Source organism: Corythoichthys intestinalis, chromosome 9 (genome assembly GCF_030265065.1).
Source record: "Corythoichthys intestinalis isolate RoL2023-P3 chromosome 9, ASM3026506v1, whole genome shotgun sequence".
In the NCBI taxonomy this organism is placed as follows: domain Eukaryota; kingdom Metazoa; phylum Chordata; class Actinopteri; order Syngnathiformes; family Syngnathidae; genus Corythoichthys; species Corythoichthys intestinalis.
The window spans coordinates 42,256,090-42,272,916 of record NC_080403.1 but is presented as its reverse complement, the minus strand read 5'-3'; the positions used below and the strand labels follow the sequence as shown (position 1 = coordinate 42,272,916).

The window sequence follows — 16,827 nt, the reverse complement described above, 5'->3', positions numbered from 1 at the left end:
TAAGTAAATCAGACCTGATGAGCTAAGATATAAATGTTGTGGCCAACGTTTCTGGGAGATGCTGCATCATGGTCCTCGTCATCCTCATTTTCCTCCTCCTCCTTTGTGTCTTCAAACTCCACCTCTCCCTGCAGGTAGGCTTTTTTGATCACCTCCACCTGGAGACACACACATACAAATGGCTCACAATTTTTTCTACAGATTTAGGAGCTGATAATAAGAGGCCATTTAGAAAGTTCCTCACAAGCTCTTTTGGTCTCATGTTGTAAAGGATCCTCTCAGCATTCTCGCTGTCATGACGGCTCTCCATGATGGCAAGCAGCAACTTGGATGCATTGTTCTAGGAGTATGAAACAGCTTTCAAAAGTATTTCCTAAATTTACTTTTGACTCCTAAGTAATATCTAAAAAAGAAAAACCTTCCAACAATCAACTTTGTCCATGCATGCCAACTCACCTTGAGCTCCAGCACCAGATCCATTCGCTTTTTTCCAAGTGGGTTAATGTCATTAAGGATCAGAGCAATGATAATATCAATACCATTAGACTCGTGAGTGGCAATGCAATTCTGGGTAAAGTGCATATAAAGATGGAATATTAATGGAGGGCATTACCTTAGTAAACTTGCCACATAGGGCACAGTCTATGGTGTACCTGATTTTCATGACATGGACCTTGGCAGTACTCCGTGAGGCTTTCTAGAGTTTGGTTTATGAGAGCAACATTCTTCTCGTTGATGTAGAGCCCTAACAAGCCCAGACCTCCTGTGGTGCTACCACAGATGCAGTCCAGGAACTGAAGAGTTTCACATACCAGGTTGTAGTTGTTCTTGTGGTTTTGACAGCGAAGAAAGTTCTGAGGGTATGAAGAAATTCAAATTGGTGAACAAGATAGCTCAGGCGTATGCCGTGCTATTAAAAAAATGGATAAAATACTGTCCAATTTTGTATTACTATGAAACAATATTAATAGAGATGTCCCGATCATGTCATTTTCAAAGTATCGGAATCGGCAAAAAAATATTGGCCATGCCTTTTTTTAATATATATACGTATATTTTTTAATTAAATCGTTTTCTAATTGTATTTAACGTTACAGACATGTTACACTCATCCAGAGTCTTTAGTTTAGGCTAAAGGTAGGGTTATAAAATGTATCCCGATAACGGCGGTAATTAATTTTTTAAAAAATGTATCACGTTAAAATATTTAACGCAATTAATGCATGCACTGCACGACCCACTCATGCATTGTCGCGCTCAATCTGTAATGGCGCCGTTTTACCTATATAGAGAGATAAAAGGCAACGTAAAATGAGTAGAGTGAATTTTGGCAGCCTTTGGAGCCTTTTTTTAATTGGCTAAAGCCTTACAATCCCTCTCCCTACGATTAGAAATATCATAGGAAGCAATGTGGGGAAGCAAGGTAGCAATTGATCTTTTTCTTAACACCTTATGCAGAGGAGATATATCAACTGGTAGCACTACGCACAGTCATGGTTCCACTTCCCATCATGCATTTGGACATGGCTACAGTAGCATTTACTGAAAGCTCAACAAATACACTAGATGGCAATATTTAGTCACAATATACAAAGTCACAAGTCTTTCTATCCGTGGATCCCTCTCACAGAAAGAATGTTAATGTAAATGCCATCTTGAGGATTTATTGTCATAATAAACAAATACAGTACTTATGTACTGTATGTTGAATGTATATATTCATCCGAGTTTTCATTTTTTTCTTAATGCATTGCCAAAATGTATACGATCGGGATCGGATCGAGAGCAAAAAAAAACATGATCGGAACAACCCTAGCTTCAAGGCTTCATTACTTCAAGAAGCTTCATTTGGCCATCACTGCTCCCTTAGGGGGGGACAGTCAAGCTCTTCTGCCACCTGCTGTCAACACAGTTGTTGTCCAACATGCCTCCTAGCATGCATTGCAGCGCTACAGATGTAAATAACAATCAAAATTCATGTTCTGTGCTAATTATTTATTCAGTTACCGTCCCAGTTGTTTCATGAATTGCTAGTTATGGTATTTGTTAACACTTTATTTGACAGTGGCGCCTCAAGACTGTCATTAGACAATCATAAATATGACATGACAATGTCATGACTATTAATGAACGCTTATAACAGACGTCATTTAGTGTCTTCCAGCAAATTATGTCACTTTTGAATGGATGTAAAAGATCAGAGATAGTAACAATTTGCCGGATGACACTTAATGACATATGTCATAAGCATTCAGTAATGCCCATTAGAGTGTCATGTCATAGTGACTTATGACAGTCTTATGACGCCGCTGTCAAATAAAGTGTTACCAAATACCATAACAAGCAATGGATGAAACAACTGGAATGGTATAATTGGCCCAGAACATGAATTTTGATTGTTATTTACACCTGTAGCGCTGCAAGGCATGCTAGGAAGGATGTGTTGCCTTTTACACCAAATAAATCAACAAATAAGCCACACTGGATTATAAGACGCAGGATTCAAAATGAAGGAAAAAAGTAGCGGCTCATAGACCGAAAATTACGGTATTTTATTTGATTTTTTTAAAGGAAAAAACAATACTTACCTGTAAATTTTTTGTGTGCCAGGAAAGTCGGGGAAAGTCCCCCCCCCTCCCCAGTAATTGCAACACATAAAAAACAATGAACATCACTTGCAAGAACAGTCATAGTTGGTTGGCATTATTATCATGATCATTATAATTATGTCTTCAGCGTAACGTCAGGTGGAATAACTCGATCCTATTACTATGAATTGCTTAGAAAGGAAACAGGTGAATTAAATGCTCATTTAAAGGAGGAAGTGCACTCAACAAAGAGTGCAAACTATGAAACACATCAAATGTGCTGCTTGAAAGGACAAACCTGTAGATCACGGTTGTGATTCTCACAAAGTAGCTGCAAGAAACGAAGAATAGGCTGCATAATAATAATGACGTAGCTCATCTCCCCTTCATCCTGATTCTTGTCCCCCGTGCTTGGTTGGCCATCTGCTGAGGTGAAATGCTCCTCTGGGTCTGTCTCACGTCGGTAAGAGTTAAAAGCTTTCTTGGTGGCAGATGAGGCCTCGAGTAGTTGTTCTCGCACTTCTTCTGTCATGACAACTGATGATTCTCTTGCTGAGCAAACACAAACAAAAGTATTTCAATTGGAATGTAAGTAAGGGCTTATTTGTTGGTGTTGAAAATGTTGTTTGGGTTATGTCCAGAGTCCTGATACATTTTAACTTCAAAATGAACATTTTAAATCTATTTCATTGTACTCCTATATAGACATGTTCCGATTACTGGTTTCAAGGTATACCGTGGTATGACAACGTCACGGTTTCAAAACCGCAAAAAATCGTGAGGTAACAAGAGGTTAACACTCCTAATAGAAATAGTACATCATTGAAGATAACTCTTTTCTCAGCAAAACAGACAAACCATTTCAATTTCAATTTTATTTGTATAGCCCTGGATCACAACAACGTTGTCTCAAAGGGCTTTGCAGAGGCAATATGATACACAATCAGAAACAGCAAATGAAGCAACAGAGATGAATAAATAAATTCAAGTCCTGGGTTTCCCCCATCCTTAGACCCTCCATGTCGGCAAGGAAAAACTCCCAAAACTCCAGAGTCTTCGGGAGAAAAATGAGAAACCTTGGGGAGTACCACAGTCAGGAGAGATCCACTCCCAGGACGGATAGACAGGAAGCTCCAGGACCGCTAATTGGAATTAGCAGGCGAAATTACATTTGAAACAGTCAAAAACGGATCTGAAGAATAAAACGAAAGAGCGATAGAGAAGAGTAATGGTTCAACGGGTTCTTCATCTATTTTGCCTGTTTCAGTAGTAGAACAATGAAATATCTTATCCGTGATGGTCAAAATATACTTATGGTTGCCTGTATTTTAATTGAAATCCATGTCGTTATGTCTGCTGTAGTTCTACAAGCATCACTACAGTGCACCTGAATTCCAAACTGAACGCTTCGGTGAGCTTTAGGGAGGCACGTGGGGGGGGGGGCTGACCTCTAGGAGGTAATGTTCTTGGGGCGAGAGCCTTTGCCTTCTTGGTAAACCGAATACTCCTCCAACAAGTCCTGGTTCAAAAGGGTGCTATGGGGACCCGCCATGTTGGGGGTAGGGGTGGAAGCGGGGGCTTTTCCTCCTGAAGGATAAGAGGGATGCTGGAAGATGGTGGGGACTTGGAATCATCCAGCTCATCTGCAAATATTATGGGGACTCCTTTTTTGATGAAAGTGGACTGTTCTTCCATGGTCAGATGGAATATGATTTTGCATTGATGCAAAATTAAAGGTTAGTAAACACTGTCATGAACGCTTTCCACCAGCTACGAGAGTTAACTCAAGTGTGTTTAGTATGTCTAGCGGTGGTAAAACGTGGTATTTTTTTCTCTCTGGCAAGTGTCTGTGTTGAAGAAAGTGTGTGTATAAGGTAAGCATGGAATGATTTTAATTCTATTTAAAATATTTCATATCAATATCTCAAAGTAAAACATTTTAGAGATGTAATTTCCATACCGTGATATTTTGGCTGAAGGATACCATACCGTCAGAATCTCATACCGGCACACTCCTCCTTTACAATGCGAATAGCATTCCTTAATTGCATTGCCCAACCTGGATCTCCAACATGAGTGAAATATTGGTGGCCAAACCACGTGTTGCTAAAGTATTTATCGACATCTTTGTAAAGACCTATATCCAATGCTCCCACAAGCTAATGCATCAGAATGTACTATTTAAGATATAATTAATATGTCCTGCATAACATTCACAATTATGGGAAATTTTGCACTGCTGCCTATTTTTGTCATTTGAGAGTACAAAGACTGGCTTGGCTTTTTTCACGAGATTAGCTACTGAGACAAGTGATTAGTATACTTATGCAAAACAGTGACTAATGTACCTTGATAGAGCGGCAATGTGTTAAACAGAATAAAAATAAAACCAAATGAAAAAAAATAAAAAATACTGAACTGAATGTTTGAGGAAAAATGGACTAAAAACCGGCCATACTACTGCTACAATGATCCCTCACTCTTTGTACGTCAGGCAGGCAGTGCACTGGAGTTACTTATTAAAGTTAACAATGATTGAAAGATGAATGTGTCTGATCTTGCCAGTCACGAGCTTCAAAAGCACCGCATGCGTCAATCATAGTTTAACTTGTTAAAAAGTTGCTGTGGCGACTCATTGTGTGTAAGTGAGCAGCTCCGAGCGGATTTGAGTAGACTCACTCAATGAAGCATTTAATAAAGCCAGGCATTTTTCTACGACTGAATTCTTGTTTAAAAATAATTTGGAGGGACAGTAACATGTTTAAAACTTATCATAATTATTACATCTGAAGTGCTTAAAAACATTTATTAAAACATATTATATAAATTAAGTGAACCAACACAAAAAAAGGAATATATATAGATACATACTGTATATTCCTTAATTAATTAATTAACAATTTTTTTTGCGCTACTTCACGGTTTTTCACTTATCGCGTGGGGTTCTGGTCCCCATTAACCGTGAAAACGAGGCATCACTGTATTCTCAAATATTAATTAAACAACACCTTTCAACCATAGGGGGAGAATTGAAGGAAAGCAATAAAAAAAAATCTTCGAATGGGTAACCACAAACCTTTTTTGCGGACTGGTGTGTCTCTGTCCTGGCTGTCGTAATCTCTCTTCCTGTTTCCAAGGTCACTAGTATTTACTGTCACTGTAGCTTTGATCTCCAGCTGTGCCAGCTTCATGCGATCATAGAACACCCGAAAAAACTTTTCTGACTTTTTGTCCTCTGTCAGACGGCAGAAGAATGAACGCTGGACACACAACATAGAGAAAGGATGACAAAGTTACCAGTTTAGTAAAAGTAGTTCAGAGCATAACTTGCTTTTTGCCTAAAGTAAAGTGAGAGAGGCTTCAGATCACCTGTGACCCTTGTGAGGAAGCATTGAAATGCATATATGGGTGCATGCATGGTCTAAAATGGTAATGTGGAAACTATAATTTCCCAGTTGTGTGCAGTCAGGACCTTCAGGGGCTTTCTCTGCTGCCTAAACACTATCATTAACACTGACCTATATTCACAACTTAGACAAAATGTTATTTATCTATTTAAACCAGTCTATTATCTTCATTTTGTAGAGTGTGTCTTTGTTGTCGCTTTTTAGAGATATTTCTATCCAATTGGGAGAAAAAAAAAATTAGGGATGCACCAAAATTCTTGGCCGTAACCAAAAACTTAACATAAAAAAACTGGGGCCGAAAACTCGCTGCAGGTGGTCCCAGCAGGCTTTCACAAAGTGTGCTCTGCCAAAGACATAAAACTGAAATCGTAATTGCCTGATTGGTGGAGGGCAGGGCATCCGTTGTAATCACAATCAAAACAATAACTAAAATATGCGGAGTATCGATTATTGAAATGGGGAAATCAGAGTTTAACCATTTAGAACAGTGTTAGAAGTAATTTCCGAAAATCATGTTTTTTTAAATGTCATTTCAGTGGTTCTTAACCCGGGTTCAATCGAACCCCAGGGGTTCGGTGAATCAGTCTAAGTGGCCTTTTACATGGTGACTCTCCAAGAAGACGAAAATTTTCACGTTTGAATTTTTATGGGCCCGTCTCCAATCGAACAATGTTGCAATTCCGCATGAAAACGATGTAGTATGCATGCCAGGCCCTAGGGGGCAGTGCACATTTACAAGGGGACAGCGAATGATGCCCTTTGACCCCACCAAAGATCCTCAGCCCGGAAAAAAATGCCTGCCCACTCGAAGCGATGGCATTTTTCTTTTGTTCAAAAAGGCACAAAAATGGAAACATTCAATATATTTAATTTAAAATTATTATTAAAACAGTAAATTAAAGCCGACATTCCGCCATATTTGCTGTTTTTAAAGTTTAGTAGCACTACTGCGCATGCCCAATGTAACGTGTACGAGTGCTGACGTTTTCGGCGCGGTGTCGCGCTGCGGGAGCCTTTGATATGCATGTGGAGATAGCCCCCCTCAATTCCCCGTAATCAAATTCTTCCAGTTTGGAGGCAGGATTGAGAATTTTTCGTCTTCCCCGACACCATATGCACGCGAGGCAACTCTGCAACAGAGTCATTGCGTCTTCGTGTTGCAGAGTCGCCATGTAAACTGCCCCTAAGGGATTCGGTGAAGGTTATGATACTCAAGGCCCTCTCTTTGGACATTGACTAAATCTAGTCAAAGTGGCGTTTTAGATCAGTTTAAGGACTGGTAAATCCCCAATTTACAGGTTTTATTCCAGTACTTCTATTCCTCTATCTGATGGGAGGAGAAACTGGTTTGCACAGCAGGAGGTTGACTCTCACTTGGTATGAGGCAGTACAACAGACCTACGGATGGCGCCCACTGCGTTGACATAAAAAACAACATTTGCGTCATTTTTTCCGAGATGAAAAAAGTATGTGAGGCAAGGATGTGATACAATGACAATGTTGACGTGAATGAATGAATCTATCATTGCTCGCTCAAAATAGTGGCATGAGTATAACGCAAGACAGAATCATTAACATGAATTAATGAATCGTACAGCCAATCTTAAAGTTTGCATAATGCTATAGAGCAGAGGTGTCAAACCAATTCTACAAAGGGCCAAGAGGGTCCTGGATTTCATTTCAACCAAGACTGCGCAAATAGATTAACCAATGAATTTTCTGCTGAAAAAAGCAGCACCTGACTGCAATCAACTGATTATACTTGTATGAGATCAGACTGGCGAAAAGATGACCTCTTCATTGGTTGGAACGAAATCCAGGACCCTCTTGGCCCTTTATGGAATTAGTTTGACACTCCTGCTATAGAGTCTAGATTATAGAGCACTGATAGACCAATCACAGTAAGCACAAAGTTTTTGAGGGGGGGTTAGGGGGCGTGTCCAACAAGTTTTACTCATGTGGCCCTATTTTAACTATTTTATAAAATAATAAAATAATTGTCCCTTTTAATTATTGACCGATTATCGGCCCTGCCGAGTATCGGCGCCGATATTTGGAAATTTGATGTATGTCGGTATCGGCCTTTTTTAAAATCCGAATGGCCGATTAAAAAACAGATCAAATTAAAACTGGGTTATATAATTGTTATTTCTACAAACAGTTTGTCCATTAGCCAAGAACTGTTTCTATATTCGTGGATATATATATTTTCTGTGGAAAAATTTCAGAGAGCCATTTATTTAACTTTAGAAGAGATATTTCTGAGTCTGGAAAATTCAGCCACCCCAGGAGCTATTATTCTTTATTTGTGCGATTCAATAAACATGCTTTAGGCATTTCAATGAAGTGTTATAATTATTCAAAATTTTTAAGCCAATTTTATTGCAAATGAATATCGGCTCCAAAAATCGGTTATCGGGCCCTCTGACCACTAATAAACAGTATTGGTATCGGTCCTGAAAAACCAATACCGGTCGATCTCTATTTTTAATTATAGGAATTTCAATAGCATAGATTTAGGTAGAAGAGGGTTTCAGTTGAGATTCGTGCTGCAACGATTAATCTATTAACTCGAGTATTTGATTAGAAAAAAATATTCGAATTAAATTTTGTTGCCTCGAGTATTCGTTTAATTAAAGTGGCGTTGTAATGGTCTATTTTGAAAGTGTTTGCATTTTGTTTTATTGATTAGGGTGGATACACTGCCCTCTGGTCTGCCTCTTTTCAGATGGCTGAATCCAACTGCTCCCTGTTAAGACCAACATAAGTTAAGTTTTTGTTTTTTTTAATGCATTCATAATTTAGTTTATAGGTATATTTAGCCATTTTTTGTGTGGGAGTATGTGTCTGAACCATTTGTTTAGAGCATTGTAAAAAGAAACAAAAAACTTTAGCATTTTGTAGCATTTAAGCTAGCGGACTTTTTCTATGTAAGTTAGCTAATTGTTCTTTTGTTTTACATAGATCCTCATTTTTAAAAATAAATTTATACCGTTTGAGGCTCAGCTCATGTATTTTAATTTTTCATGTTCCTTATCTGATTACTCGATTATTCGAACTAACTAATTCATCGATTAATCGACTATTAAAATATTCGATAGCTGCAGCCCTAGTTGAGATATTGCTCAGGAATAGGGTCATGCAGAATTAGAGTATTCTACATCATGTACAGTATGTGCCGGCTAGCCTACTGGACTCTTGTTTTCATTATGTAACAGTTCTTATCTATAGCACCCTTTGCAAAGGCCTCACCCAGCAGAGGCCGATTTGCCACATAAACAGGGTGAAAACTGACACGAGCAGGAGAAGCCTGGCCTACTTACACAGAAAAAAAAGACAGGAGGAACAGAGTTAAACAGTCCAGAGACGAAAAGCAAGTCAGAAGGAAAAGAGAAAGAAAAGGGGGCGTGGGGAAAGCAGATGACTGAAAGAGAGGACGAGACACAGAATACTCTGTTAGACAGTATCTGGGCCAACCAAGGTTATGTAACCACCTGCCTTTCCAGGTTAAATGCAAAACTGGGCTACCGAAGAAGCAAACGACGGGCAAAAAAATATATCAAATTAAGCCTTTTCTGAAACGTGATCACCAAATGACCTTGTGTAAGGATTTTATACACGCATTGAAATGCAGTCTGTAAACAAAACAACTCCACTTCATTAGAAAATGAAACAATTCTTAAGTTACTGTGAACTTCAAATCTACTAAGGCAATGAATTATAGGATTGTGCCCTGAAGCAGATTCCATAGACTCTTGCTCCACCCCACCTCAGACCTCCACCACTAAGCAGGGGCTCTCCTGCACGTACGCACCGGCAACACTCAGGGACAAGTAGATAGCAGACTACGGAAGGAGGGAAGGGAGTTGCTGAATGAGACTGTCATCCAATAAACAACCCTGATGACAGTGGGTGGCTGAGTGTAGCGAGTGACTGCTTGCACTTGACACCCCGCTTATATCTTGCAGCGTGTCTGCGGCGGTAGCTGATGGGAGGCAGAATGCCCTTGTCTGCTCATTATAAATTAGGTAGCTAGAGTGAAGCAGGGGTAAGTTTGGCATCGAATGAACTAGAGTGTGTGGAGATAGGAGCACTCACCATTACATACCCCACCTCAGCTCCACAAACACACACCCATTATGATTACATAAGTCACACGCACATACTTTCCAGCACAAGCACACACAAGCAAAAGGGTGCTTCCACACCCACAAACTTTTAAAAAGTAGGTCAGCGGTCTCTGGCAACAGGCACATGCCAATGTTTAAAAGACACACCCGCATGTCACACAACTCAGAAAGCTTGACGTCTTTGCTACAGTTATGTAATCATATTTGCATTTGCATGTTCATGTCACCATAGAAATACATTTTTGTGGAGTATGACAAGAGGTGCTTGGAGTGCTGCTGGGTGTACATAGTATGCTTCTGGTGCTCTTCGGTGTAGGGATACAAAAAGCTAATAATTCAAAAAACCGAGGCACTCAAGAAGTACAAAAATAAAAAGCCTTTATTCAGTCATGGCTTTGTATAAATTAAAAAATGCCAACATGTTTCGGCCGTGCAGGCCTTCATCAAGACAAACAGTGACTCTGCTCAGACCACCTCTTAAAACTAGTGAACAATTGTAAGTTCAGCATATCTGCATAGCTGAGCTTCGTATTTGACACGCTGCGCCGGTCCTCTAACCAGTCAGAACCAGGTAAGCAAAACAACAAATTATGTCTGTCTTATGCTGCCCCCGCGACCCGACCCCGAATTAAGCGGTAGAAGATGGATGGATGGAATAGTACGAGAATAAATTGTATTACATGGGGCTAATGTAGCTATATAAGCAGCTACGTACTTTACGTAGCGCGTTGCCGCCTCCGTTAAAATCAACAGTATCAAAAGAATCTTTTGTTTTAGATTCTGGTTTTACTAATAAAGAGATCCTTATTATTTTGCCATTTCTACATCAAATTATAATCAATAGAAGAGTTTATACTAATGCTGCGTCGTAGTTCCCAGCTAATGTATGTGTATGTAAAGTGTGTAGCGGCTCACAGCTACCTTACCCCTACGTAATATTTGCGACTTTTCCTCGCCTTCTCATATTTATGCGTTCAAGCTTCATCTACACCCAGTGAACGTGTGTTCTCCACTGCAGGAGACACTATCTGTCCAGAACGCTCACTCTTATTACCTGTGAAGGCAGATACATATGATCATTTTTCTCAACAAAAACTGCTTCTGATTTTATACTGTACCTGCTGCTAATCTGGACTGGGTTTTACAAGTTGTTTGTTTGTTTGTTTGACATTCTGCACCAGGTTAGCCCTTGAGTGGGAGCTCAATAACATGTAAAAATGCCTGCAGCATACAACATTCTAAAACATAGAGAAAAGAATATGTGTAAATGTTGTCTCCGTGAGCTTTTGAAAAATAAACATCTTTGTGAAAGTGCACTCCTGTGGAAAGAAACATCACATTCAAGTTCAAAGATTGATATTTATATACAATTTAAAATTAGCACAGTGAGAAATTCAAAGCAAAGTTAATTGAAAGCTCATAAAATTTTTAAAAAATAATCAAAAAGTAAGGAAATTAATATCAACTATGCAATTTTTTTGACCCTGCCTATTAAGAGAATCTGAATCGAGAATCGTTTGGAACCGTAATCGAAACGTGAAATCGGAACTGTTCAAATTCAAACGATGCGCAACGCTAGTTGCAGTACCATTTTTGAACATCAATCCTACATTGTGCACCTTTAAAGAGCATACGACAGGAGAAAAAAAGTCTTAAATAGCATTATTATGTGAATTAGAATCATATTTTGAGACGATTCGACTATATACAACAATTTAGCAAAGCGCAGATGACGAGAAATTAGTCTTTTAATCTGCCGGTTAGCCATGCCTACCATTATAGGGCTCTAGCGTCCCCAACAGGTGGATGACGTCAGCGGGAGACTGGGCTCATCGGTTTTACTATACAGCTCATTGAGGGGAATTATTCAGAACGAAGAAAACGCGACGAAGAGAGACGCAAAATGTCATTGTTTCAGTCTCTCTACTCCAATATTTTTACTGGATATTCTTTATATCCAAGTATTTTTTTCCCCAATAACTAAATAAATGGCTTGAGAAGGACCAGTCAGCCAGTCGAGGGGGAACTATTCACAACGAGGAAAACGCGATGAAGAGATCTGCAAAATATCATTGTTTCTGTCTCTTTACTTCAATATTTTCACAGGATATTCTTTTTATCCAAGTATTTTCCCCAACTGCTAAATAAATGGCATGGTCATGACAAATAACAGTCTTGTGCTAAATGGAATATGAAATAATAAAAATGCACTTCTTCAGGACGACATGGCAAAATTACTCCATAATGGTCAAAACTGTCGACTTCACCTTTACTGTCGCACCTCCCGAACGATATTTTATGAGACCTAAATCGGACATACGTAATTTCCCTTCCCCGGCTTCGGAGAATGTAAACAAACCAAGAGGCGTGACAGCTAGCCGACATGCTAACCCTAACCGAGTGGTGTTTCAAAGTCTTCGAAGTGGAAAATCACACATAACTTGCCCGGAATATTTGACATGACGACTGGGTTGTCGATTGACTTCGCGGATCGGCAAACCGCTGGCTGAGAGCAATTTACAGCTCGTTCCCCGGAGGAGGGCGGCTGCAGTTGTTGTGCAGCTAGCGTGCAGCTAATGTGCATGAGGAGAGCTTTTTACATGCTTATCAATGATCAAACGTAAGTAGTCCTTTATTTAAAGAAAGTTTGTAGTGTTTACTTTGTAATCGCTGTATTCGTATTTGACATAATACAAAACAAGATGTTTACTCACTTCGTCGTAAGTCCAATGGTCCCACAGTAGTAGGGCTTGTTTTGGGCAATATCCACAGTGAATGGGAACCTTTTGAAACTCCAAAAAGGCGCACACGCCTCTCCCTCATACAACAAGATTTTTCTGCAGCCGTTTGGCTGGCGTGATGTGAAAAATAAACGTATTAATCCGAAAAATCAGCTGAATCCTTAGTCCTCATACACAACAGTAAGCTTTATAGTGGAGTCCTTCTCCCGTACACGTCACAGCGCCCTCCTCCTCAATGCAAGACCGAAGCGGGAAGTCACTCATTTTCATGGAGCGGGATTCAAATAACTAAATAAATATAGCGATTGCTTCCACACACATCCAAGCAGTCCATATCATTCAGGAGCATAAAATACCGCGTGTATTATGAAATAAACATGCTTTTTCGTGTCACATGCACTTTAATATAAACTACTGCGATGACAATGTATTGCCGTAACGTAATTTGGGTATTTATTCAAGATCTAGGTTAAGCTCTTTGTCCTCACTTGCAAGATATCGAATAAATTCTTTAATAGTTTAATGAAATATGAATTAAAGGCCGCAGTTCAATGATCGACTTTGTAATCGTGTCATCGGACTTGCGGCCACATGTTTTGGACACTCGGGTGAAGAGAGGGGCGGAGCTGTCAACTGATCACCACCTGGTGGTGTGTTGGCTCCGATGGTGGGGGAAGTTGCTGGCCAGACCTGGCAGGCCCAAACGTATTGTGAGGGTCTGCTGGGAACGTCTGGCAGAATCCCCTGTCAGAAAGAGTTTCAACACCCACCTCCGGCAGAACTTCTCCCTTGTCCCGGGGGAGGTGAGGGACATTGAGTCCGAGTGGGCCATGTTCCGCACCTCCATTGTTGAGGCGGCCGATCGGAGCTGTGGCCGTAAGGTGGTTGGTGCCTGTCGTGGCGGCAATCCCCGAACCCGCTGGTGGACACCAGCGGTAAGGGATGCCGTCAAGCTGAAGAAGGAGGCCTATCAGGCCTTTTTGGCCTGTGGGACTCCGGAGGCAGCTGACAGGTACCGGCTGGCCAAGCGGACTGCGGCTTCGGCGGTCGCCGAGGCAAAAACTCGGACATGGGAGGAGTTCGGCGAGGCCATGGAAAACGACTTCCGGACAGCTTCGAGGAAATTCTGGTCCACCATCCGGCGTCTGAGGAGAGGAAAGCAGTGCACCATTAACACTGTGTATAGTGAAGATGGTGTACTGCTGACCTCGACTCGGGACGTCGTGAGTAGGTGGGGAGAATACTTCGAAGCCCTCCTCAATTCCACCGACACGCCTTCCTTTGAGGGAGCAGAGTCTGGGAACTCTGAGGTGGGCTCTTCGATCTCTGGGTTTGAAGTCACTGAGGCGGTTGGTAAGCTCCTCGGTGGCAAGGCCCCAGGGGTAGATGAGATCCGCCCGGAGTTCCTAAAGGCTCTGGATGTTGTGGGGCTGTCATGGCTGACACGCCTCTACAACATTGCGTGGACATCGGGGACAGTGCCTCTGGATTGGCAGACCGGGGTGGTGGTCCCCCTTTTTAAAAAGGGGGACCGGAGGGTGTGTTCCAATTATAGAGGGATCACACTCCTCAGCCTCCCCGGTAAAGTCTATTCAGGGGTGCTGGAGAGGAGGGTCCGTCGGGAAGTCGAATCTCGGATTCAGGAGGAGCAGTGTGGTTTTCGTCCCGGCCGTGGAACAGTGGACCAGCTCTACACCCTCGGCAGGGTCCTCGAGGGTGCATGGGAGTTCGCCCAACCAGTCCACATGTGTTTTGTGGATTTGGAGAAGGCGTTCGACCGTGTGCCTAGGGGAGTCCTGTGGAGGGTGCTCCGGGAGTACGGGGTACCGAGCCCCCTGGTAAGGGCTGTTCGGTCCCTGTACGACCGGTGTCAGAGTCTGGTCCGCATTGCCGGCAGTAAGTCGAATTCGTTCCCAGTGAGGATTGGACTCCGCCAAGGCTGCCCTTTGTCACCGATTCTGTTCATAATTTTTATGGACAGAATTTCTAGGCGCAGCCGAAGCGTTGAGGGGGTCCGGTTTGGTGGCCTCAGCATCGCATCTCTTCTTTTTGCAGATGATGTGGTGCTGTTGGCTTCATCAAGCCGTGACCTCCAACTCTCACTGGGGCGGTTCGCGGCCGAGTGTGAAGCGGTTGGGATGAAGATCAGCACCTCCAAATCCGAGACCATGGTCCTCAGCCGGAAAAGGGTGGAGTGCCCTCTCCGGGTCGGGGATGAGATCCTGCCCCAAGTGGAGGAGTTCAAGTATCTTGGGGTCTTCTTCACGAGTGAGGGTAGGAGGGAGCGGGAGATTGACAGGCGGATCGGTGCAGCGTCTGCAGTGATGCGGACTCTGCACCGGTCCGTTGTGGTGAAGAAGGAGCTGAGCCAAAAGGCGAAGCTCTCGATTTACCGGTCGATCTACGTTCCTACCCTCACCTATGGTCACGAGCTGTGGGTCGTGACCGAAAGAACAAGATCCCGGATACAAGCGGCCGAAATGAGTTTCCTCCGCAGGGTGTCCGGGCTCTCCCTTAGAGATAGGGTGAGAAGCTCGGTCATCCGGGAGGGGCTTGGTGTCGAGCCGCTACTCCTCCGCGTTGAGAGGAGCCAGTTGAGGTGGCTTGGGCATTTGGTTCGGATGCCTCCTGGACGCCTCCCTGGAGAGGTGTTCCGGGCATGTCCCACCGGCAGGAGGCCCCGGGGTCGACCCAGGACACACTGGAGAGACTATGTCGCTCGGCTGGCCTGGGAACGCCTTGGAATCCCGCCGGAGGAGCTGGCTGAAGTGGCTGGGGAGAGGGAAGTCTGGGCTTCCCTGCTAAAGCTGCTGCCCCCGCGACCCGACCCCGGACTAAGCGGAAGATAATGGATGGATGGATGGAATTAAAACTATTGTGTTGCTAATAAACAAACTGCTTTACAGCAACTTGTTTGAGCATGTATGTGATATCATTGCTATCCAATTTACGCAATTCATGTAATTTGTGTATACTTTGTCATCACTAATAAGACATATCAGCACACTAGTGGAACAGTTATCTTATTAGTAACCGTTTCCGCGGATGTCTTTTAATACAGAATGGCATTTCTTCACTCTGGGAGTACAACATTGGCAAATGGTTAGGACGTCTTCATGTGCAGAGTGGGAAAAAGCCCACTATTGGCACTAATTAAAAAACTGCATGCTAGCACTACTAATAAGTCATGTCAATCCCACCAGCTCTGATGGAGCATTTCACTAATAATTAAACAGTAGTAGTTTTCATAGTTGTCATACTAGTTTGCAGAATTAGTATGTTATTAGAATGCTAGTATTGTATGTATACTAGAGATTTCAGCTGCATATCACTAATACAGCTTGCTATACGCATCACTGCGACACTGGCTATTACACTGCACCCCATTTGTGGATATCAATGACAAGGATAGCCTGATGAGGAGATGACGTGATGTATGAAGTAACAGTGGTCAAGGAGAGGATGGAGAAAGGCTAATAGAAGAAAATGATGGTAAGAGAGAGCGAGGACAAACATCCCAGCCCCCGCCCGCTGTCGTGTTGGGTAAACACAGCCTGTCTGTATCCATGGTGACAAACTCTGATTGGAATGAGACAGAGAGGAGAGGTGCGAGGTGGAGGCGGACTGCTGAAAAACAAGGTCATAGCGCTTCCCTTTCTCTCCTTCCGCTCTGCGACTTGGCATCAACAAAGGGATATTATGTAACAGCTATTTATACTTGCGCTCTCTTTGCCTCATCCCCTCCCTCATGTCAAGCAGCACCACATGCAAACCAAATCGAAAGGCTGCCTTCCCGTTTGGAGCCGTCACACATCACATCATATTTGCGAAATGATAATACGATCCTTAACTTTGGGGAGGTTTAAAATCAACTGCATAGCGTTTTTGTTGCGAGATGGAGAAGCACACTTTCTATTCACAACAACACAGTGAAAAATACAGGAAATTCAATTAAAATTTG

At 42.2% G+C, this 16,827-nt stretch overlaps 1 protein-coding gene across 5 annotated transcripts in view; it reads right to left on the bottom strand.

Moving 5' to 3' along the window:
• LOC130921337 (inositol 1,4,5-trisphosphate receptor type 1) overlaps positions 1–16,827 on the bottom strand; it is a 156,628-nt gene that overhangs the window by 44,048 nt on the left and 95,753 nt on the right. For all 5 annotated transcript variants that reach the window (XM_057845087.1, XM_057845083.1, XM_057845085.1 and 2 more), the window contains 6 exons: positions 5,665–5,848; positions 2,887–3,140; positions 654–854; positions 457–567; positions 245–340; positions 15–158 (listed from right to left, as the gene is read on the bottom strand). In XM_057845087.1, coding sequence (XP_057701070.1) covers positions 15–158; positions 245–340; positions 457–567; positions 654–854; positions 2,887–3,140; positions 5,665–5,848 — 990 coding nt within the window. The remainder of the gene's footprint in view (positions 1–14; positions 159–244; positions 341–456; positions 568–653; positions 855–2,886; positions 3,141–5,664; positions 5,849–16,827) is intronic.